This window comes from Mobula birostris, chromosome 2 (assembly GCF_030028105.1).
Source record: "Mobula birostris isolate sMobBir1 chromosome 2, sMobBir1.hap1, whole genome shotgun sequence".
NCBI classification, from domain to species: Eukaryota; Metazoa; Chordata; class Chondrichthyes; order Myliobatiformes; family Myliobatidae; genus Mobula; species Mobula birostris.
In genome coordinates, this window is record NC_092371.1 from 3398018 (window position 1) to 3421041 (window position 23024).

Below are 23024 nucleotides of genomic sequence, written 5' to 3' on the forward strand. Positions count from 1 at the left end.
CACAGCCCAGTTTTGCATCCTATCAATGTCCCACTGTAACCTCTGACAGCTCTCCACACTATCCACAACACCCCCCAACCTTTGTGTCATCAGCAAACTTACTCACCCAACCCACCACTTCCTCATCCAGGTCATTTATAAAAATCACGAAGGGTAAGGGTCCCAGAACAGATCCCTGAGGCTCACCACTGGTCACCAACATCCATGCAGAATATGACCTGTCTACAACCACTCTTTGCCTTCTGTGGGCAAGTCAGTTCTGCATCCACACAGCAATGTCCCCTTGGATTCCATTACTCCTTACTTTCTCAATAAGCCTCGCATGGGGTACCTTATCAAATGCCTTGCTGAAATCCATATGCACTACATCTACTGCTCTTCCTTCATCAATGTGTTTAGTCACATCCTCAAAAAATTCAATCAGGCTCGAAAGGCACAACCTGCCCTTGAAAAAGCCATGTTGACTATTCTTAATCATATTATGCCTCTCCAAATGTTCATAAAACCTGCCTCTCAGGATCTTAGAAACATAGAAAATAGGTGCAGGAGTAGGCCATTTGGCCCTTCGAGCCTGCACCGCCATTTATTATGATCATGGCTGATCATCCAACTCAGAACACCGCCCCAGCCTTCCCTCCATACCCCCTGACCCCCGTAGCCACAAGGGCCATATCTAACTCCCTCTTAAATATAGCCAATGAACTGGCCTCAACTGTTTCCTGTGGCAGAGAATTCCACAGATTCACTACTCTCTGTGTGAAGAAGTTTTTCCTAATCTCGGTCCTAAAAGGCTTCCCCTCTATCCTCAAACTGTGACCCCTCGTTCTGGACTTCCCCAACATCGGGAACAATCTTCCTGCATCTAGCCTGTCCAATCCCTTTAGGATCTTATACGTTTCAATCAGATCCCCCCTCAATCTTCTAAATTCCAACGAGTACAAGCCCAGTTCATCCAGTCTTTCTTCATATGAAAGTCCTGCCATCCCAGGAATCAATCTGGTGAACCTTCTTTGTACTCCCTCTATGGCAAGGATGTCTTTCCTCAGATTAGGGGATCAAAACTGCACACAATACTCCAGGTGTGGTCTCACCAAGGCCTTGTACAACTGCAGTAGTACCTCCCTGCTCCTGTACTCGAATCCTCTCGCTATAAATGCCAGCATACCATTCGCCTTTTTCACCGCCTGCTGTACCTGCATGCCCAATTTCAATGACTGGTGTATAATGACACCCAGGTCTCGTTGCACCTCCCCTTTTCCTAATCGGCCACCATTCAGATAATAATCTGTTTTCCTATTTTTGCCACCAAAGTGGATAACTTCACATTTATCCACATTAAATTGCATCTGCCATGAATTTGTCCACTCACCCAACCTATCCAAGTCACCCTGCATCCTCTTAGAATCCTCCTCACAGCTAACACTGCCACCCAGCTTCGTGTCATCCGCAAACTTCGAGATGCTGCATTTAATTCCCTCATCCAAGTCATTAATATATATTGTAAACAACTGGTGTCCCAGCACTGAGCCTTGCGGTACCCCACCAGTCACCGCCTGCCATTCTGAAAAGGTCCCGTTTATTCCCACTCTTTGCTTCCTGTCTGCTAACCAACTCTCCACCCACACCAATACCTTATCCCCAATACCGTGTGCTTTAAGTTTGCACACTAATCTCCTGTGTGGGACCTTGTCAAAAGCCTTTTGAAAATCCAAATATACCACATCCACTGGTTCTCCCCTATCCACTCTACTAGTTACATCCTCAAAAAATTCTATGAGATTCGTCAGACATGATTTTCCTTTCACAAATCCATGCTGACTTTGTCCGATCATTTCACCACTTTCCAAATGTGCTGTTATCACATCCTTGATAACTGACTCCAGCAGTTTCCCCACCACCGACGTTAGGCTAACCGGTCTATAATTCCCCGGTTTCTCTCTCCCTCCTTTTTTAAAAAGTGGAGTTACATTAGCCACCCTCCAATCCTCAGGAACTAGTCCATAATCTAACGAGTTTTGAAAAATTATCACTAATGCATCCACTATTTCTTGGGCTACTTCCTTAAGCACCCTGGGATGCAGACCATCTGGCCCTGGGGATTTATCTGCCTTCAATCCCTTCAATTTACCTAACACCACTTCCCTACTAACATGTATTTCGCTCAGTTCCTCCATCTCACTGGACCCTCTGTCCCCTACTATTTCTGGAAGATTATTTATGTCCTCCTTAGTGAAGACAGAACCAAAGTAATTATTCAATTGGTCTGCCATGTCCTTGCTCCCCATAATCAATTCACCTGTTTCTGTCCGCAGGGGACCTACATTTGTCTTTACCAGTCTTTTCCTTTTTACATATCTATAAAAGCTTTTACAGTCCGTTTTTATGTTTCCTGCCAGTTTTCTCTCATAATCATTTTTCCCCTTCCTAATTAAGCCCTTTGTCCTCCTCTGCTGAACTCTGAATTTCTCCCAGTCCTCAGGTGAGCCACTTTCTCTGGCTAATTTGTATGCTTCTTCTTTGGAATTGATACTATCCCTAATTTCTCTTGTCAGCCACGGGTGCACTACCTTCCTTGATTTGTTCTTTTGCCAAACTAGGATGAACAATTGTTGTAGTTTATCCATGCAACCTTTAAATGCTTGCCATTGCATATCCACCGTCAATCCTTTAAGTGTCATTTACCAGTCTATCTTAGCTAATTCACGTCTCATACCTTCAAAGTTACCCCTTTTTAAGTTCAGAACCTTTGTTTCTGAATTAACTATGTCACTCTCCATCATAATGAAGAATTCCACCATATTATGGTCACTGTTACCCAAGGGGCCTCTCACGACAAGATTGCTAATTAACCCTTCCTCATTGCTCAAAACCCAGTCCAGAATAGCCTGCTTTCTAGTTGGTTCCTCGACATGTTGGTTCAAAAAACCATCCCGCATACATTCCAAGAAATCCTCTTCCTCAGCACCTTTACCAATTTGGTTCACCCAATCTACATGTAGATTGAAGTCACCCATTATAACTGCTGTTCCTTTATTGCACACATTTCTAATTTCCTGTTTAATACCATCTCCGACCTCACTACTACTGTTAGGTGGCCTGTACACAACTCCCACCTGCATCTTCTGCTCCTTAGTGTTACGCAGCTCTACCCATATCGATTCCACATCTTCCCGGCTTATGTCCTTCCTTTCTATTGCGTTAATCTCTTCTTAACTAGCAACGCCACCCCACCCCACCTCCCCTTCCTTCATGTCTATCCCTCCTGAATATTGAATATCCCTGAATCAACTTCTCCATCAACTTACTAACCACTGAAGTAAGACTCACTGGTCTATAATTTCCTGGGCTATCTCTACTCCCTTTCTTGAATAGCAGCAGGCTGACGGTAGCAGACACCAACAGAATCAACAAACTCATTCGTAAGGCCAGTGATGTTGTGGGGATGGAACTGGACTCTCTCACGGTGGTGTCTGAAAAGAGGATGCTGTCTAAGTTGCATGCCATCTTGGTCAATGTCTCCCATCCACTACGTAATGTACTGGGTGGGCACAGGAGTACATTCAGCCAGAGACTCATTCCTCCAAGATGCAGCACAAAGCGTCATCGGAAGTCATTCCTGCCTGTGGCCATCAAACTTTACAACTCCTCCCTTGGAGGGTCAGACACCCTGAGCCAATAGGCTGGTCCTGGACTTATTTCATAATTTCCTGGCATAATTTACATATTACTATTTAACTATTTATAGTTCTATTACTATTTATTATTTATCGTGCAACTGTAACAAAAACCAATTTCCCCCGGGATCAATAAAGTATGACTATCCACTATCTATCTATAAGGGAACAACATCCACCACCCTCCAATCCTCCGGAACCTCTCCCGTCCCCAATGATGATGCGAAGATCATTGCCAGAGGCTCAGCAATCTCCTCCCTCGCCTCCCACAGTAGCCTGGGGTACATCTCATCCACTCCCGGTGACTTATCTAACTTGATGCTTTCCAAAAGCTCCAGCACATCCTCTTTATTAATATCTACATGCTCAAACTTTTCAGTCTGCTGAAAGTCATCACTACAATCACCAAGATCCTTTTCCATAGTGAATACTTAAGTATTCATTAAGTACTTCTGCTATTTCCTCTGGTTCCATACACACTTTCCCACTGTCACACTTGATAGGTCCTATTCTTTCACGTCTTATTCTCTTGCTTTTCACATACTTGTAGAATGCCTTGGCGATTTCCTTAATCCTGCCCGCCAAGGCCTTCTCATGTCCCCTTCTGGCTCTCCTAATTTCCTTAAGCTCCTTCCTGTTAGCCTTTATAACCTTCTAGATCTCTATCATTACCTAGTTCTCTGAACCTTGCATAAGCTTTTCTTTTCTTCGTGACTAGATTTATTACAGCCTTTGTACACCCTGTTCCTGTACCCTACCCTAAGTCCCTGTCTCATTGGAACATACCTATGTAGAACTCCACACAAATATCCCCTGAACATTTCTTCCGTACATTTCCCTGAGAACATTTATTCCCAATTTAAGCCTCCAATTTCCTGCCTGATTGCCTCATAAGTCCCCTTACTCCAATTAAATGCTTTTCTAACTTATCTGTTTCTATCTCTCTCCAATGCTTTTGTAAAGGAGATAGAATTATGATCACTATCTCCAAAATGCTCTCCCACTGAGAGATCTGACACCTGACCAGGTTCATTTCCCAATTCCAAATCAAGTACAGTCTCTCCTCTTGTAGACTTATCTACATATTGTGTCAAGAAACCTTCCTGTACACACCTAACAAACTCTACCCCATCTAAACCCCTTGCTCTAGGGAGATGCCAATTGATATTTGGGAAATTAAAATCTCCCATCGCGACAACTCTGTTATTATTACACCTTTCCAGAATCTGTTTCCTTATCTGCTCCTCAATATCCCTGTTACTATTGGGTGGCCTATAAAAAACACCCAGTAGAGTTATTGACCCCTTCCTGTTCCTAACCTCCACCCACAGAAATTCCCTCCATGACGTCCACCTTTTCTGCAGCCATGACACTACCTCTGATCAACAGTGCCATGCCCCCACCTCTTTTGCCTCCCTCCCTGTCCTTTCTGAAACATCTAAAACCCGGCACTTGAAGTAACCATTCCTGTCCCTGAGCCATCCAAGTCTCTGTCATGGCCACCACATCATAGCTCCAAGTACCGATCCACGCTCTAAGCTCATCCGCTTTGTTCACAACACTCCTTGCGTTAAAATAGATGCATCTCAAACCATCAGTCTGAGCGCGTCCCTTCTCTATCCTCCCTCTCGCACTGTCTACAAGCTTTTTCTATTTGTGAGCCAACCTCCTCTTCCCCAGTCTCTTCAGTTCAGTTCCCACCCCCCAGCAATTCTAGTTTAAACTCTCCCCAGTAGCCTTAGCAAACCTCCACGCCAGGATATTGGTCCCCCTGGGATTCAAGTGCAACCCGTCCTTTTTGTACAGGTCACACCTGCCCCAAAAAAGGTCCCAGTGATCCAGAAATCTGAATCCCAGCCCCCTGCTCCAATCCCTCAGCCACGCATTTATCCTCCACCTCATTCTATTCCTATGCTCACTGTCACTTGGCACAGGCAGTAATCCCAAGACAGTGCTGTTGTTTATGGGGACCCTGGTTCAAGAAGGCTCTGCAGACTTCTCGTTTTTTGAATAGATCTGTAAATTGCTTGCTTTAGTGGAATACTTAAATAGGCTCCATGTGGTGTGGCACTGACCAGACTCTGCAAACTGATGCAGTGCAGTGAGAAATAGACTCTGTAGACTGTTTGAAACTGCAACGCGAGGTCGTAGTTTAGTATTGCACTGCCCACTGCACATGGAGATCATCCCCTCAGTGATCATAGTTTAGTATCCCCTCGAGATCGTAGATTAGTATCCCCTCAGTGATTGTAGTTTAGTATCCCCTTGAGATCATAGTTTAGTATCCCCTCGAGATCGTAGTTTAGTATCCCCTCGGTGATTGTAGTTTAGTATCCCGAGATCGTAGTTTAGTATTGCACTGCGCACTGTACATGTAGATCAGCGCCTCGGTGCGGGTCTGCATGCAGTGCTCCCCACCCTTGGGGTCAGTGACCTTGCCGTACCTGTTCGACCTGCAGGGCACTGGCAGGAGCCGGTTCGTGCGTTGCAACTTTTCGGGCTGTTGCAGCTGCATTGCTTGGTGCAGCCGGGACCGAACCGGTGGGGCTGGAAGAAATCGGGATCACAGTCAAAACCGCTCCGCCGTCGGATCCCGGGATGTCTGCACGGTCCCTGCTCCGGCTGCCCCCGCCCCACCCTGATGGTTCATGGGCTAGCTGTCCCATCCATGGCCTCTGACCCAGGGTTGAACAGGCAACCAATGAGATAAGAGATCCCACACTTATCAAAGTTCAACCCTCTGTCCACACCTGGGGCTTTCTCCTTCCCCACCCCGTCCACCCTTCATCTCTCCCCACACCCTACCTCCCCCCCATATCAGTCCTTCCCCACCTCCTGGCCTCTCTCCCCTCCCCCAGCCCCAGCCTCTCTCCACTCCCCACATCTAGGCTCTTTCCCCTCTCCATCCGCCCCCCACCCCCAGCTCTCTCCCCTCACTCCCTCCCCACCCCCAGCTCTCTCACCTCACTCCGTCCCCACCCCAGCTCTCTCCCCACACTCCCTCCTCACCCCCAGCTCTCTCCCCTCACTCCGTCCCCACCCCAGCTCTCTCCCCACACTCCCTCCCCAGCCCCAGCTCTCTCCCCACACTCCATCCCCACCCCCCGCTCTCTCCCCTCACTCCGTCCCCACCCCCAGCTCCCTCTCCCCTCACTCTGTCCCCACCCCAGCTCTCTCCCCACACTCCCTCCCCACCCCCCGCTCTCTCCCCTCACTCTGTCCCCACCCCCAGCTCTCTCACCCCACCCCCAGCTCCCTCCCCTCACCCCCAGTTCCCTCCCCTCACTCCCTCACCACCACGGGCTCACTTTCCCAACTGCCCTCCCTGCGCACCCGAGGGCTCTCCCCTCTCCCCTACTCACCGGGCACGGTTTCTCACACCTGGGCCCATGCCACCCTGGGCCACAGGTGCAGGTCCTATCCACGGGGTGGCAGGTGGCCCCATTGGCACAGAGACAGGTGTTGTTACAGCTGAGACCCCGGCGGCTGCGATCACAGGGCACAGTGCAGTCCCACCCCGTCCATCCTGTAGGATGGGGGAGGCACAGCACTATCACAGAGCGGTCCTGAACATATCCCTGCCTGACCCCAGAACCCCTCCCCACTGCAACATGTTCTCCCCCCACCCCCCACGAAAATCCCCAGCACAAGACTCGGCAAGAGTTGCCTGTGTTGCCGGTAAACGGCCAGGGCAGGAAGTCATGGTACTGATGGATGGAACGAGCTGACTGTGACCAGCATGGACCAGATGGGCCAAAGGGTCTGTTTTCCAGCTCCATTGGTCTTTATGGCCCACTGACAGAACATCTTCCTGAGCCCGGGGGTAAGTCTGGGGGAGCTTGGTAAAACATTTTATGTAAAGCTTCACACATCAAAGTTGCTGGTGAACGCAGCAGGCCAGGCAGCATCTCTAGGAAGAGGTACAGTTGACGTTTCAGGCCGAGACCCTTCGTCAGGACTAACTGAAGGGACATTTCAGGCGAGAAAGCTTCTTCGCCTTCCCATCTGATTTCAGAATGATCCACTACATCAACACTACTTTGCTGTTCATTCACTTTGTGTTGTAATTTTCACAACTTGCACTACGCTGCTTCCATAAAAGAACACGTAACAAACTTGATTCTGACTCGGAACAGGCAACGGTGCCAGCATCTGAGAAATTGGAATTGGTTCATCATTGTCGCAGGTACCGAGATACAGTGAAAAGTTAGTCTTGCACACTGTTCGTTCAGATCAGATCATTATAGTCATAGTCATACTTTATTGATCCCAGGGGAAATTGGTTTTCATTACAGTTGCACCATAAATAATTAAATAGTAATAAAACCATAAATAGTTAAATAGTAATATGTAAATTATGCCAGGAAATAAGTCCAGGACCAGCCTATTGGCTCAGGGTGTCTGACCCTCCAAGGGAGGAGTTGTAAAGTTTGATGGCCACAGGCAGGAATGACTTCCTATGACGCTCTGTGTTGCATCTCGGTGGAATGAGTCTCTGGCTGAATGTACTCCTGTGCCCAACCAGTCCATTATGTAGTGGATGGGAGACATTGTCCAAGATGGCATGCAACTTGGACAGCATCCTCTTTTCAGATACCACCGTCAGAGAGTCCAGTTCCATCCCCACAACATCACTGGCCTTACGAATGAGTTTGTTGATTCTGTTGTTGTCTGCTACCCTCAGCCTGCTGCCCCAGCACACAACAGCAAACATGATCGCACTGGCCACCACAGACTCGTAGAACATCCTCAGTATCGTCCGGCAGATGTTAAAGGACCTCAGTCTCCTCAGGAAATAGAGACAACACTGTTACACAGTGCACTGAGGTAGAACGAGGTAAAGCAATGCAGAATGCAGAATAAAGTGTAACGGGCTGAGGAAGTACAGCACAGGCAGACAGCAAGGTGCAAGATCATAACGAGGTAGATTGTGAAACTGAATTTTCATTATTCCAGAGTCTGGTAAGAGCCAGACAGAAGCTGGTGGTACATACTGTAGTAGCCTGAAAGTCTGTACTCCCAGGGGGAGTGGGTGGAGAGAAGAGAATGCCTGGGGTGGATGCGGCTTTTGATTCCGCTGGCTGAGCAGTGAGGTGTAGACAGAGTCCATGGAGAGGAGGCTGGTTTCTGTAATGAGCTGAGTTACTGTACGACCATAACTTCCTGCTATTTCTTGTGGGCAGATGCACAGCAGTAACATACCAAGCCATGATACATCTGGATAGGATGCTTTCTACAAAGCCATAAGATATAGGAGCAGAATTAAGCCATTCAGACCATCAAATCTCATCTAGCCATTCCATCAGGCTGATTTATTATCCTTCTCAACCCCATTTATCTGTCCTTGCACCATAACCATTGACAAACTTACTAATCAAGAACCTACCAACCTGTGCTTTAAATATACCCAAAGACATGGCCTCCAGGATAAAACGGGGACATGTCACATTCCTTTAGCTTCCTGACCAAGTAGAGGAACGACGAGCTTTTTGGCTGCTCCCTGCCCCAAGCAGCAAGACCCAGATGTGGGTGTATCCTGAAACGAGACTCCTGCCCATCACATGGGTGTTTCGTGAGCACCCCGAACCGCACTGTTCTCCTTCACCCACTGCCTCCACAGATTTAGCAGATACGATCCCTACCAAAGAGAGGACCCCTCCTCCCCGCTCAGCCCGCCCCAGAGCACTCATCACCTGATAGACAGTGGCAACTCCCATCCACAGGCGAACAGAAGGCAGCATTCTGACATTGGCATATGAAGGAGCAGTTCTGTCCGTAGGTCCACAGTGGGCACACCTCGGAACAGTGGCTACCCTGGGGAGAGAGGCACAGCTTAGACCAGGGAGTGGACACAGGACCAACAGGAGGATTCAGCAGAGGGAGGTTCATAAACAACCTAAAATCTCCTGCGTATCCCATCATACACTCCCGGGGTAAGATACTGAGTGAAATACCCTCTGTCCCATCCATCAGACACTCAGGGGTTAAACAGAGTGCAGCTTTCTCCACAGCATCCCATCACACACTCCCGGGGTCAGACACAGAGTGAAACTCCCTCTACACCGTCCCATCACACACGCCCGGGGTCAGACACAGAGTGGAACTCCCTCTACACTGTCCCATCACACACTCCCGGGGTCAGACACAGAGTGAAACTCCCTCTACACCGTCCCATCACACACTCCCGGGGTCAGACACAAAGTGAAGCTCCCTCTACACTGTCCCATCACACACTCCCGGGGTCAGACACAAAGTGAAGCTCCCTCTACACTGTCCCATCACACACTCCTGGGGTCAGACACAGAGTGAAGTTCCCTCTACACCATCCCATCACACACGCCCGGGGTCAGACACAGAGTGGAACTCCCTCTACACTGTCCCATCACACACTCCCGGGGTCAGACACAGAGTGAAACTCCCTCTACACTGTCCCATCACACACTCCCGGGGTCAGACACAAAGTGAAGCTCCCTCTACACTGTCCCATCACACACTCCCGGGGTCAGACACAAAGTGAAGCTCCCTCTACACCATCCCATCACACACTCCCGGGGTCAGACACAGAGTGAAACTCCCTCCACACTGTCCCATCACACACTCCCGGGGTCAGACACAGAGTGAAACTCCCTCCACACTGTTCCATCACACACTCCCGGGGTCAGACACAGAGTGAACCTCACTCTACACTGTCCCATCACACACTCACAGGGTCAGATACACAGTGAAACTCCCTCTACACCGTCCCATCACACACTCCCGGGGTCAGACACAGAGTGAAGCTCCCTCTACCCCGTCCCATCACACACTCCCGGGATCAGACACAGAGTGAAACTCCCTCCACACCATCCCATCACACACTCCCGGGGTCAGACACAGAGTGAAGTTCCCTCTACACTGTCCCATCACACACTCCCGGGGTCAGACACAAAGTGAAACTCCCTCCACACCATCCCATCACACACTCCCGGGGTCAGACACAGAGTGAAGCTCCCTCTACACTGTCCCATCACACACTCCCGGGGTCAGACACAAAGTGAAGCTCCCTCTACACTGTCCCATCACACACTCCCGGGGTCAGACAGAAAGTGAAGCTCCCTCTACACCATCCCATCACACACTCCCGGGGTCAGACACAGAGTGAAGCTCCCTCTACACCATCTCATCACACACTCCCGTGGGATCTTACCGTGTAACCGGGGGTACAGGCGCACTGGCCAGTCACAGGGTTGCATTTGCCTCCGTTCAGACACAGGCAGCCTTTCAGGCAGCCTGTCCCGTAGAAAGTGGGAGCACAGCTCTCGTTACACTGGGGTCCGGACCAGCCGGGGTCACAGGTGCAAACTCCTGTCACAGGGTGGCAGCTGAGGGGTGGCCGCGAGGAGGAGAGAAAGAGCAAGAGGGATTGGGGGAGTCAGACAATGTACACCACAGAGAAGCAGGCCAATCAGCCCATCTAGTCCGTGCCAGCTACCAAACAACCATTTACACCAATCCCCATCCCATTCTAACATGCCCACCAACCCCGAGATTCTACCCCTCACCCACAGATACAGTGTGGTTAACCCACTGACCCTGCCCGTGTTCGGGACGCGGGAGCGAACTCCACACACAGGCACACAGACGCACCGCGCCCGAGGTCAGGACCGAACCGTGAAGCCCTGTGCCCAAGCCAGGACCCGTGACCTGGTCTTCTCCCCACCCCCTGCGCTCTGGGTCCCGCAGCCAGCGGTCAGCAGCCCCTCTCAAGCAGGTTCAGGGAGAGAGTTCCAGAGCCGGGCCGTGGGCACTGCCAACACGCTGGCAATTGGGATACGGAACAAGGGGGTCAGAGGGCAAGGGTTAGGGAGGCAGAGATAGAAGGAGAGAGAGGGAAAGTGAAAGAGCGCAAAAAGGAAGGAGAGCGAGGTAGGGAACAAAGAGGAAGAAAGGAAGGGACAGATGGAGGGAAGAGGGATTGACGGAGACATGGAGAGGGATGGTGGGAAGGGGAGGGAGAAACGGAGAGGTGAGAGGAGAGAGCGTCTCTGAGGACCCGCCAGGGTTAGTCGGCCTCTCCCTGTTGCAGTCCCTCCAGTGTCAGCCTTCCTGTGGCCCCATCCCATTCCTCCCTCATCCCTCTCCCCACCCCTCCCCACCCACCTCTGCGTGTGCAGGGGGTCACATGTACACTGCATGTTACACTGGTGCCCGTAGAGCTGGTCCTGACAGTGTCGTTGGCTGCAGCGCGCACCCTCGAAACCGTGTGCACACAAACAGGCCCCGTCGACGTGCATGCACTGGGCCTGGTTCAGGCAGTCACAAGTCTGAGCGCAGTCCAGGCCGTACGTGCCCTGTGGGCATTCCTCCTCACATCTGTTGGCATGGTGGGGGGAGGGGAGGGATGGAGGGAGTTCAGACCACTCATCATTCAGCCCAGATCACCCACCGAGCCCAGGCCCCGGACCTCAATGTACACACACACCCCAACCTCCAGTAACACCACGCTCCACACCAGTAACACCTTACCCACACCCCTCAACGGTCCCAAGACCCCAACACCTCACACCCAGTAAATCCCAGCCCACACCCCCACATACTCACATCTCCCCAACCCTGCATAGTCCACTCCAAATCCATCCAACAACCCCAACACCCTCACCCCCAGCACAGTACCCTTCCACTAATACGCTCACACCACCACCCCATCACACGTCCATTAACAGCCTCACAACCCCACCCTATCTATCCCTTATCAATACCCTCAACACCAGCCTGGTACTCCATCCACTCTCACCCTCACACCCCACCCATCCCTCCGCCCTCCCCCCTCCCCTAACACCCTGACACCCCCACCCCATTCTAAAATGGACAGGTGGGACAGACTACCCTCTCCTTCAACACCAACCTCATCCGCTGCTTCATCGGGAGAGGTTAAGACAGCACCAGTAACCGTCCACACACACTCTGTCTCAAAGACCACCGCCCCTATTTTGGAAAATCCCAATCCCAATCTCCAAAAGCCAATCCCAAAACACCTATCCCATTGCTACTCTGAAATCTCAACCCCTCACACCAATCCCAGTCCTAAACCAGAGACCGATGCAAGGATGCACAGAGGCCGCCCCCACAGACACACTGCCCTGCCACAGATGCATTCCCCACCCCACAGACACACTCCTCCCCCACAGACGCACTCCCCCCCACCTCACATTGGCGCTTTCGCCCGTCCCATCTCTATACAATCTCTGCTCATCCTGCTCCGTGAGGATACACCCCGTGTCTCCCCCCTCCCCCCGGGTGTATCGTACACGAGCAGTACCCCCATCACCCCGTTCAACCCCCGGTACCTGTCCCCGGTGTAGCCTGGCGCACACCGACACTGTCCCTTGACGTGGTCACACTGTCCTCCGTTGTGACACTGGCATCGGTGGCTGCAGTTTTGTCCGAAGGTTCCCTGTGGGCAGGGCAGGGCGCAAACGGAGCCCTGGCCCGGAGAGGGGATGTTACCCAAGGCTCTGCAGGGGGGGAGTGAGAGGGCTGTGGGGGAAAGCAAGGAGTAGGTCTGTGACAGGGAGGAGTGTGGTGTGAGGTGGAAGAGGTGTGTGCGGGAGGGGTTGAGTTTTGGCAGCAGTGAGGGAGAGAGGGAGGGGCAGGGGAGAGAGGAGGATGGGGTGTATGGAGGGATGGTCATGACATCCTTCCCCCTCCTCCCCACTTACCGTCCAGCCAGGTAGACAGAGACAGGCCTCATCCCCTGCAGTACACGTGCCCCCATACTGACAGGGACACTGGGAACCGCAGTCTCCTTCCTTGCACGGTCGTTCACAGCTGGAAGAGAATGAGGGGTTAATGAACAACGCTGTCTCAACCTTTCACCATTCACCTATGACCCCTGAACCCTCACTCACCTCATCCCTGACCTCTCCCCATCATTGTCCTGACCCTTCACCCCCTAACCTTTACCTCTGATCCCTGACCATTCCACTCTTTCAGCCATTCCTCCCAATCTCTTACTCTGATCCCTCAGCCCCTTGACCCCTTCCCTGACCCCTCATCCATAACCCTTCACCCCTTCCCATCTCCCCCTCCTGGGCCCTCACCCCATCCCTCACACCTCACCCACTTCCTCTCTTGCCCTCCCCTCCCCCCCTTCCCTTGTCCTCCATCTTCACCCAAACCCTCAGCCTTTCCCCCTTCACTCACCAGGCACTGACATTAACCACAGTGATTCTGGGGAGGGGACACTGTCCCATTGGGGACAGTTAACAAGCAGGGGGTAGACCCGCACCCCCCTCTCACCCACAGCCCTACCCCACTGCCCGTACAGAACTAGACTGATGGCTGAATGGTCTCGCCTATCTCTACACCCAAGGTGAGACGGAGAACGTAACAGACGGGTGGGAGGAGAGGGGGAGATGTTGATGCAGGCTTAGGGGTCAGAGGTCAGAGCAGACAGTGAGGGGTCAAGGTGAGTAGATGAGGTCATGTTGAGATGTCAGAGTGAAGTGCCGGGCAGGGATGCGTGGTCGGGTTGAGAGATTGAATGGGGTGAGGGGTCAGGAAGGGAGTTAGTGAGGTGGAGGTAAGTGGTGCGGAAGGGGGCAAGGGGTCAGAGAAAGTGATCAGCAGGGTGAGGGGATGGGTGGTGAGACTCACAGTGCTCCAGTAGTCCCGGGTGCACACCAACACTGCCCAGAGGAGGGGTCACAGCTCGACTGGTGCCGACACCGGCATCTCCTCAGGCAGTGAAGTCCGTAGGTCCCTGCCGGACAGGTGTCCTCACAGCTGGCACCCAGATACCCAGAGGGGCAGGAACAGCGGCCAGAGGTGGGGTCACAGATCCCCCCATTCTTGCACCCACAGTCTGCACAGGCCGGGCCCCAGGTTCGCAGAGAGCAGTCTGTGGGGGGCAAGGAGGGAGAAGAGAGAAAAGGGAGACAACAAGAAGGGGAGAGTGAATCGGGGAGCCAAGAAGGTAGAGGGAGGGGAAAGAGAGAAGGGTGAGAGAGCAGGGGTGGAGGGAGGGTTATAGTGAGGGGGAGGAGGAGGGTTATAGTGAGGGGAAGAGGAGGGAGTGGTGTGGGAGGGGGATAAAGGAGGGAAGGTGGTAGGAGTGGAAGGGGAGGGGAGAGGAGAAAGAATCGGTCACAGTTCCACAGGTCCAACCTCACCGCCCCCACACCCCCCCTCATTCCACGCCCACTTTCCTGGCCCCTCCCTCCCCGACCGATCCCACCCAATCCTGTTGCAGCTCGGAGTTCCGCCCCGCCCACCTCTGGGTGACTGACAGCATGGACATGGTCACGGACTCTGCATTTCAGTGGCGCCAGTAACTGGGGGGGGGGGGTCCGATTCCTCTCCCCACTCCGGACAGGGCAGGCACCCCCCGTCATCCACTGGAGGGGAATGGTTTTAGATTCAGAACCTCAATGGGTGCGGGGGCTGGTGGAGGAGTGTTGTCGGGGGTTCGACGCCGTGCTGCTAAGCAAGGCCTCGCCCTGAGTGCAGACGGGGAGAGGGGGAGAGGGAGAGATGGAGGGGAGGGGTAGAGGGGGAGGGGAGGGGAGGGGTAGAGGGGGAGGGGAGGGGAGGGGTAGAGGGGGAGGGGTGGAGGGGTGGAGGGGTGGAGGGGTGGAGGGGTAGAGGGGGAGGGGGAGGGGGAGGGGGAGGGGGAGGGGGGAGGGGGAGGGGGGAGGGAGGGGAGGGGGGAGGGGGGAGGGGGGAGGGGGGAGGGGGGGGAGGGGGAGGGGGAGGGGGGAGGGGGGAGGGGGAGAGGGGAGGGGGGAGGGGGGAGGGGGGAGGGGGGAGGGGAGAGGGGGAGAGGGGGAGGGGGAGAGAGGGGGAGGGGGAGAGAGGGAGGGGGAGGGGGAGAGGGGGAGGGGAGGGGGAGAGACGGGGAGGGGGAGGGGAGGGGGAGAGAGGGGGAGGGGGAGAGGGGGAGGGGGAGAGGGGGAGGGCAGGGGGAGAGGGGGAGAGGGAGGAGGGGAGGGGGAGAGGGAGGAGGAGGGGGGAGGAGGAGAGGGGGAGGGGGGAGGAGGAGGGGGGAGGAGGAGAGGGGGGGAGGGCGAGGGGAAGAGGGGAGAGGGGGAGGGGGAGAGGGGAGGAGGAGGAGAGGAGGGGGAGAGGGAAGAGGGGGGAGGAGGGGGGAGGGGAGGAGGGGGAGAGGGAAGAGGGGGGAGGAGGGGGAGAGGGAGGAGGGGGGAAGGGGAGAGGGGGAGAGGGAAGAGGGGGAGGAGAGGGGGGAGGGGGGAGGAGGGAGAGGGGGGGAGGAGGGGAGGGGGAGGGGAGAGGGAGGGGGGAGGAGAGGGGAGGGGGAAGAGGGGGAGACGGAAGAGGGGGGAGGGGGAGAGATGGGGAGAGGAGAGGGGGAGCAGGGGGGAGGGGAGGGGGAGGGGGAGAGACGGGGAGAGGGGGAGGAGGAGGAGGGGGAGGGGGAGAGGAAGAGGGTGAGGAGGGGGGGAGAGGGGGTGAGAGGGGAGAGGGGGAGGAGGGGAGAGGGGGGAGGAGGGAGAGAGGGGGAGGAGAGGGGGAGGGGGAGGAGAGGGGGGAGGGGGAAGGGGAGGAGGGGGGAGGAGGGGGAGGGGGAAGGGGAGGAGGGGGAGGGGAGGAGGGAAGGAGGTAAGTGAGGGAGAGAGAAGGGTGAAGGAGGGGAGGGGTGGGGAGGAGGGGGAGCAGGGAAGGGAGGAGGGAAGAGGGAGGAGGGGGAGGAGAGGGAGAAGGGGGGAGGGAGGAGGGAAGGGGAGGGGTAGGAGGGAAGGGGAGGACGTGGGATAAGATGGAGGGGAATCAGGATCACGCTAAATATCACCAATGTCTGTCGTAAAAGGAGTTGTTTTTCGGCAGCAGGACTATAAATTACAATAGGAAATGTACAGACAGATATAATCAAATTAAATCAGCAGTTGTTTATTAAAAGGCGCCTGTACCTCCTCCCTGATGGGAGCAATGAGAAGGTGGACGCCGCCTTTTTGAGGCATCGCATTTTGAGAGGGGTGAGGGGTGAGTGTGATGGCTGGGGTGAGGTTGACAGGGAACGGGCAGGGACACAGCGGAAGGTAGAGGGGACGAGGCGAGCCCCACAGGGGATCCTGGAGCGGAGGTGAGGAAGTACTTCCCTCCACCCTCACCGGCTGGATCCACAGCACCGCAGAAACCTCTTGCCCACAGCCACTGCAGAGGGGTCACCCATCCCAGAGGGGATTCGCTTCTTTTGTCACCCGCTCTATCCTTAGCCCCGTCCACAATTCCCCAACACCCCAACACCCATCCCCGCACTCACTGCTGGAGCAGTCGGACCCTCGCCATCCCGGCTCGCACTGGCAACGATCAGGTCCCACACACCGGCCATGGACACACTCCTGGCTGCACCGGGCTGTGGACGAGAACGCGGGAGGCCGGATCATTGCGGGCAAACTCCTCCACGCCCACCCTCTCCCGGGACCCCATCAACCCACGGGACATCCCACCAATGGCCGAAACCCTGAAGGGACGCGACAAAACAAAACAAGTGAGTTTCCCTTGGATGCGTTGTGTGGCATTGGTGGGGAGGAGTTTAAGACCAGGGGTCAGCAATCCGATCCGGACGGAGAATACCTGGACCTCTCTCTCCCATAGCCCCAGTCTGCCAGGATACAGACCGAGGGATGTGGGGTCACAGGAGGAAGGTGAACAGCCACGTGTTGGATGAAGGATTGGCATTTCTCCCCCTCCTGCTCCCAGTTACGGGGAGTACCACCTCCGGCAGATTCCCCACCCTCCTGACTCGGAACTACGCCGTTAATCCGACCGCACAAGTATTGAGTTCGCCAGCTTCCGGTAACTGTTCGCCTTGCCCTCTCTTCCCCCGACCCACTGGCAAATCCCCCGCCACTCACTCTCCTGATAATCGCGCACCCACCGCTTCCACTCGGCCACTCCCACCACTGCCACAATTTTCCCAAGACCCGTTGCCCCCTAACTGAACCTCCTGGGCATTCAGGACCGCGTGGCCAGATACTGGTCTACGCTGCAAGCTTGCAGATAGTAGCCCTCATCTCAGATAACGATGAGTCGGACTACGGGAAGGAGATTGGAGCCTAATGGCATGATGTCAAAGCAATCATCTTTCCTCCAATGTCAACAATACAAAAAAGCTGGTCACTGACATCAGAAAGGTGTATACTCCCGTCTACATCAACACTTTTGAGATAAGAATTTCAAGTTCCAATATCACTACCTGTTCTGGTCCAACATAGTCACGAAAGCTCACCAACGCTTGTACATCCTCAGGAGGTTAAAGAGATTTGTCACATCCCCCACCCCCCCGACCCGTCAACCCTTGCCAATTTTTATTGACTCGCCGTTCGCTTTCAAGAACTCTTCGTCTCATGATTTCGATAACTGTCCTTGCACAGTTGTCTTTTGCACGTTGATTGGGTGTGGCCTTTCACCATTGGTGGCCAGCGCGATCATGTTTGCTGTTGTGTGCTGGGGCAGCAGGCTGAGGGTAGCAGACACCAACAGAATCAACAAACTCATTCATAAGGCCAGTGATGTTGTGGGGATGGAACTGGACTCTCTCATGGTGGTGTCTGTAAAGAGGATGCTGTCCAAGTTGCACGCCATCTTAGACAATGTCTCCCATCCACTACATAATGTACTGGGTGGACACAGGAGTACATTCAGCCAGAGACTCATTCCACCGAGATGCAACACAGAGTGTCATAGGAAGTCATTCCTGCCTGTGGCCATCAAACTTTACAACTCCTCCCTTGGAGGGTCAGACACCCTGAGCCAGTAGGCTGGTCCTGGACTTATTTCCTGGCATAATTTACATATAACTATTTAATTATGATTTTATTGCTATCTAATTATTTATGGTGCAACTGTAACGAAAACCAATTCCCCCCGGGATCAATAAAGTATGACTATGACTATTACGCGCTATACCTTGGCGGGTCCCTGTGCTCTCAGTACAAGAAGGAAGAGAAACCCCATCCAAGATCCGCCACTTACCCACACAGACACCCCGGCTCTCGTAGTAACCCTGGCAACAGTGTGTGCGTTTCCGGTAGTCAGTCTGTACCCCCGGCCGGTACATCTGACGGTACGTGATCCTGCAACACAGGCATCGGCCAGTCATCACCCCGCAGAAGCTGAGGAAGGAAGACCGGGGGAGTGGAAGGAGGGAGAGTGGGGAGAGAAGTGCTGGGCTGGGCCGGGGGAGGGAGGGGCCTGCATTGCGTGGAGGGGAGGGGGAGGTTTGTCAGCCAGGGATGGGAGGGTGGGATCGGAGAGGGTTGGCAGGTGCGGAAGGGGTAGCAAGGAGCACGGACGGTTGGGGGAAGGGCAAATCCCGCTCCTCTTCATAAAAGAAGGGGTGTCATGTTCATGGGGAGTGGGCTGGCCGCGGGGGACCGGGGGAGGGGGATTGAGAGTGGGTGGGGGTGGGAGATCGGGAGGGTTGGACGGATGGGGGGGGGTTGCAAGAGGAGAGTTGGATGGGAAGAGGGTGAGGGAGGGGACGTGGGAGAGAGAAATAGAGAAGGAGATTGAAAGAGATTTAGAGAAAGATAGAGAGAGAGAGGAAGATAGTGAGAGAGAGAGAGAAAGTGATGAGAGGACAGAGATCGACTGAAAGACGGAAAAGGGGTAGATAAATAGAGAGAAAGAACCCGATATCACGAGGGAAAGAGAGGAAATGGGAAGTGGGCGAAGAGAGAGAACGTGTTTCTCCTCGTCACACTGAGGGGTTTCCCGGAGTCCCAGCCACAGTGCCTCACTTGTGCCTGGTGCACCGATAGTTGCTCCTGGGATCATCGCAGTCCTCCTGCGTCGTCTCGGCGTGGGGAATCGCGTACTCCTCTGGTCTGCTGACAGTGTATCTGGGGCGGAGGGGGAAGGGACCTGTCAATTCACAGAAAGAGACCGGTCTAACCACCACCCCCGCAGCCCCGCACAGTCAGCCGGGAGGTGTAACCAGCACCCCCACAGTCAGCCAGGAGGGACGGCGCCTCGCACAGGAACTCAAGGGCCGAGCAGTTGGTCGTTCGGTCCCCATGCGCCTGAAAACCGTCCGGTTCCAGCCTCGCCCTATGCCGCCCGCCTAGGCTCTGATTGGCGTGCCGATCGACCAATGGCAGAAGTTGGGGTGGGGGAGCTGCGGCCGGGGAGAGACCGAACTTGTGGGTTTCGATAATCTGGCACTGGGAGGCGTTGGCACTGCCAGTGCCTGGCAAGACGGTTTCATGGATCATTGATTGTTAAATTACAGCGGTCTATGTTCCAGTGAACCCAGACTGGTTAAGGGGAGATGTCGGAACCGGGGCCCCAGTTTAATGTGAGTGGGAAAACACAGAAAAACCTGCAGCGCAATACAGGCCCTTCGGCCCACAAAGCTGTGCCGAACATGTCCTTACTTGAGAAATTACCTGGGGTTACTCATAGCCCTCTATTTTTCTGAACTCCATGTACCTATCTAGGAGTCTCTTAAAAGAAAGTGGGACCCCAGTGAGTGGGGAGGGCGGGGATCATGATCCGATGGGATGAATGCCAAAACCCCGGAATTTCTGACCGGTCGGGTGTCGGCCGGCTGGGATTTAACGGAGCATTGCTCTTAACGCGTCCTCAGCCCGAAATACTGTGAGCCTGAACAAGCCTAACCACTGCCCTCGCCATACGAGATTTGTGACCCTAGTGTTGTGTCTGTGCACAATTAAATAAAAGCACGCACGTGGGAGATGGCTTTAACCGGTGTATTCACATTGCAGCGAGAGGGAATAACGCGCGTGCGCAGACAACTGATCCCTACGAGATACTAAAGGGGCGGGGGGTGGTTGTTATTGCTCTAAAAGAAATAGATCCACACATTACACATCCTCCCCCTTTAGATTAATGCAACATTAAATTGTATATGTACAAAACATTCAATTTCCCTTTCATAAATCCATATACCAAATTAACATGCTTTCACATAACGGTCCATAACTAACTTCACAGTTCTAAAGGTTCAGTCTTTTGGGTGGCGTTCTGTTTCTTTCAGGATAGAGCCTCTGAGTCTGTGGAGGGGCATCAGGTTTGGTAGGTGTCTTGTCTAGGACAATGTTCTCTGTTTCTGGTGTCACGTTACTGTCAATCACATCGTCACTGGAGAGGTAAGTCCGGTGACTGTAACGTGTCCATTTTGTTGGATGCAAACGACTCAGGTGTGTTCTTCAGTTGAGCATCGAGTATCTGGTCCACATGAGGTCTTCATGTCTGATCTCCAACATCCACTGAGTACATCACTGGTCCAGTTCCTGTAGCTTCCCAACCGGGTGTCCACTTGTCTTCTCAGTAATCACGATCTAGGACCTCCTGTCCAATCTCGAAGCCCCTTGCTGCTTCACTTGGCAACTGGATGAACTGTTTATTCTGCTGTTTATTCCATCTGGCGGTCTGGTTTCAGGAGGCCTATGCGAAATCTCAGATTCCTGCTCATGAACAGCATCACAGGTGTTTGATTTGTTGTCACATGAACAGAGTTTCAATACACAAAAAGGAAGTCTCCACCTTGTGCTGGAGAGAAACGTCCTCCTTGTCCATTGCTTTAATGGACTTCTTGAATGTTTGGATAAACCTTTCAGCTAATCCATTCATTGCTGGGTGGTGATGAGCTGACTTGAAATGTCTGATGACATTTTTCTTCATGAACAGTCAGAATTCTTCTGACATGTATTGTGGTCCGTCGTCACTCACAATTTGTTCAGGTAAGCAATTTCTGGTGAAGATTGTCCTCAGGGCAGAGACAGTCTATGCTGAGGTGATTGACTTCATCAGTATAACCACCGGCCACTTTGAATGAACACCCACAGCAATCGGGAACATGGAGTCCATGAATGGCCCAGCAAAGTCAATATGTACTCCTTGTCATGGTGACAATGGCAACTCCCACGGGTGTAATGATGCCTGTGGGGTTGCATTGTGAACTTTTTGACATCCCCAACATCCTCTCAAGCACTTTCGCATTAGCATAAAGCAGCTGTGACCGTCTCTGGTTAGTGCTACCATTTGGGCTGTGGTTGCCTGTTGATGTCACACCGAGAGCTTTGATTGACTGTCTATCTCACTGGATTTTTCTCAACCATTCACGTTCGAAAAGTGCTGGCCCTCCACTTTTCAATACATAAAGCTCTAACTGTTGTGTTTCCTCCATACGTCACATTTACTTTCAGTTTGCCTTAGGTCGATGCATTTTAGCCAATGTAAGTCTTTAGCACCACTGAGGTCTTCTCTAATGGTATCTTAGAAAACATTCTGTTGTAGTCAGCCTCTAAAATTATGGACAAAACTGACCCCTGGATCCAGCTCCGTTTTCAGTTTTACACCAAACACATCTATTGTGAGTCAGATAATTCTGTGACCTGCTTCAGTTATACTATGCAGTTCTAGGTATGACAGTTCACCTTTGTCAGATTCTATGTTGTCAGATTCTGTTTTACAGTCGGTAACTTTATGCATTTGCCTAGTTTTGTGTTTGAGACTTTTCATTTGGTTGTGTTTTTTGTCAGCCTTGCACACTCTCTCTATGTGACCTTGTCTGTGACACTTTCTGCAGACTTTTTCTTTGAACCAACAGTTATTTGAATCATGGGAGGATTTGCCACTTCGATAACATCTTTGGCTTTTTGCACCATTCGGGGACATTTTGTGCATTTCACATTCTAACCTCCTTTTCTGTGGTTCTGCTGCAGTCTATAATGGTCAATGCCTGTTCTAAGGTTGGGTTTCATTCAGATAGTAGCCTCTTTTGAGTGCTTTGACGATGCATGTCACATACAAGCCCGTCACTTAATGCACTAGAAAGTCCATCTCTAAAGTCACAGTACTGGGAAGATTTGCACATTTCTGCAATGTGTTCAGAAATGCCTTCATCTTTTGACTGGTTCCTTTAGTACAATCAAAGTATCCCAGTTATTGCCAGTGGTTTAGGGCTCAAGTGATTTTGTAAAATTGTAACAATTTTGTCGAATGCCTTGCTTGTTGGGTTTTCAGGGGTTACTAGGTTGCATAGGAGACTGTATGTCCTTGCACCTACTAGACTAAGAAGCACAGGGACAACACAGACAAAATGCTGGAGGAACTTAGCAGGCCAGGCAGTGTCTCTGGAAGAAAGTGGTCGATGTTTCGGGCCGAAAAGTGCAGGGGCATTCTTTTGCTCCCCCATATTGTTCACATTACAGTACAGTTCAACCCTCTCGATATACGGCTCCCAGTCTTCATTAGCGCTATCAAGTTCAACAACTTTTCTGACTGAAGCCATCGCCGCGTTATTTTCATTTTAAAACCAACGCATCTTTCACTGTTACTCACGCCTATTAACTCTCGCTGTTTTGTCCCGTAACTGTCGGTGAG

The 23024-nt window shown here is 52.7% G+C and overlaps 1 protein-coding gene across 9 annotated transcripts in view; it reads right to left on the reverse strand.

The window, feature by feature from the left end:
- Positions 1 to 23024, reverse strand: part of LOC140211310 (uncharacterized) — a 68908-nt gene that overhangs the window by 19533 nt on the left and 26351 nt on the right. For 7 of the 9 annotated variants that reach the window (XM_072281021.1, XM_072281035.1, XM_072281023.1 and 4 more), the window contains exons 4-14: positions 19415 to 19516; positions 18648 to 18748; positions 16933 to 17025; positions 14310 to 14553; positions 13373 to 13481; positions 13001 to 13137; positions 11814 to 12026; positions 10861 to 11035; positions 9368 to 9488; positions 7037 to 7200; positions 6119 to 6221 (exon numbers count right to left, since the gene is read on the reverse strand). In XM_072281021.1, coding sequence (XP_072137122.1) covers positions 6119 to 6221; positions 7037 to 7200; positions 9368 to 9488; positions 10861 to 11035; positions 11814 to 12026; positions 13001 to 13137; positions 13373 to 13481; positions 14310 to 14553; positions 16933 to 17025; positions 18648 to 18748; positions 19415 to 19516 — 1562 coding nt within the window. The remainder of the gene's footprint in view (positions 1 to 6118; positions 6222 to 7036; positions 7201 to 9367; positions 9489 to 10860; positions 11036 to 11813; positions 12027 to 13000; positions 13138 to 13372; positions 13482 to 14309; positions 14554 to 16932; positions 17026 to 18647; positions 18749 to 19414; positions 19517 to 23024) is intronic. The other 2 variants (XM_072281031.1, XM_072281041.1) reach the window with 2 other exon arrangements.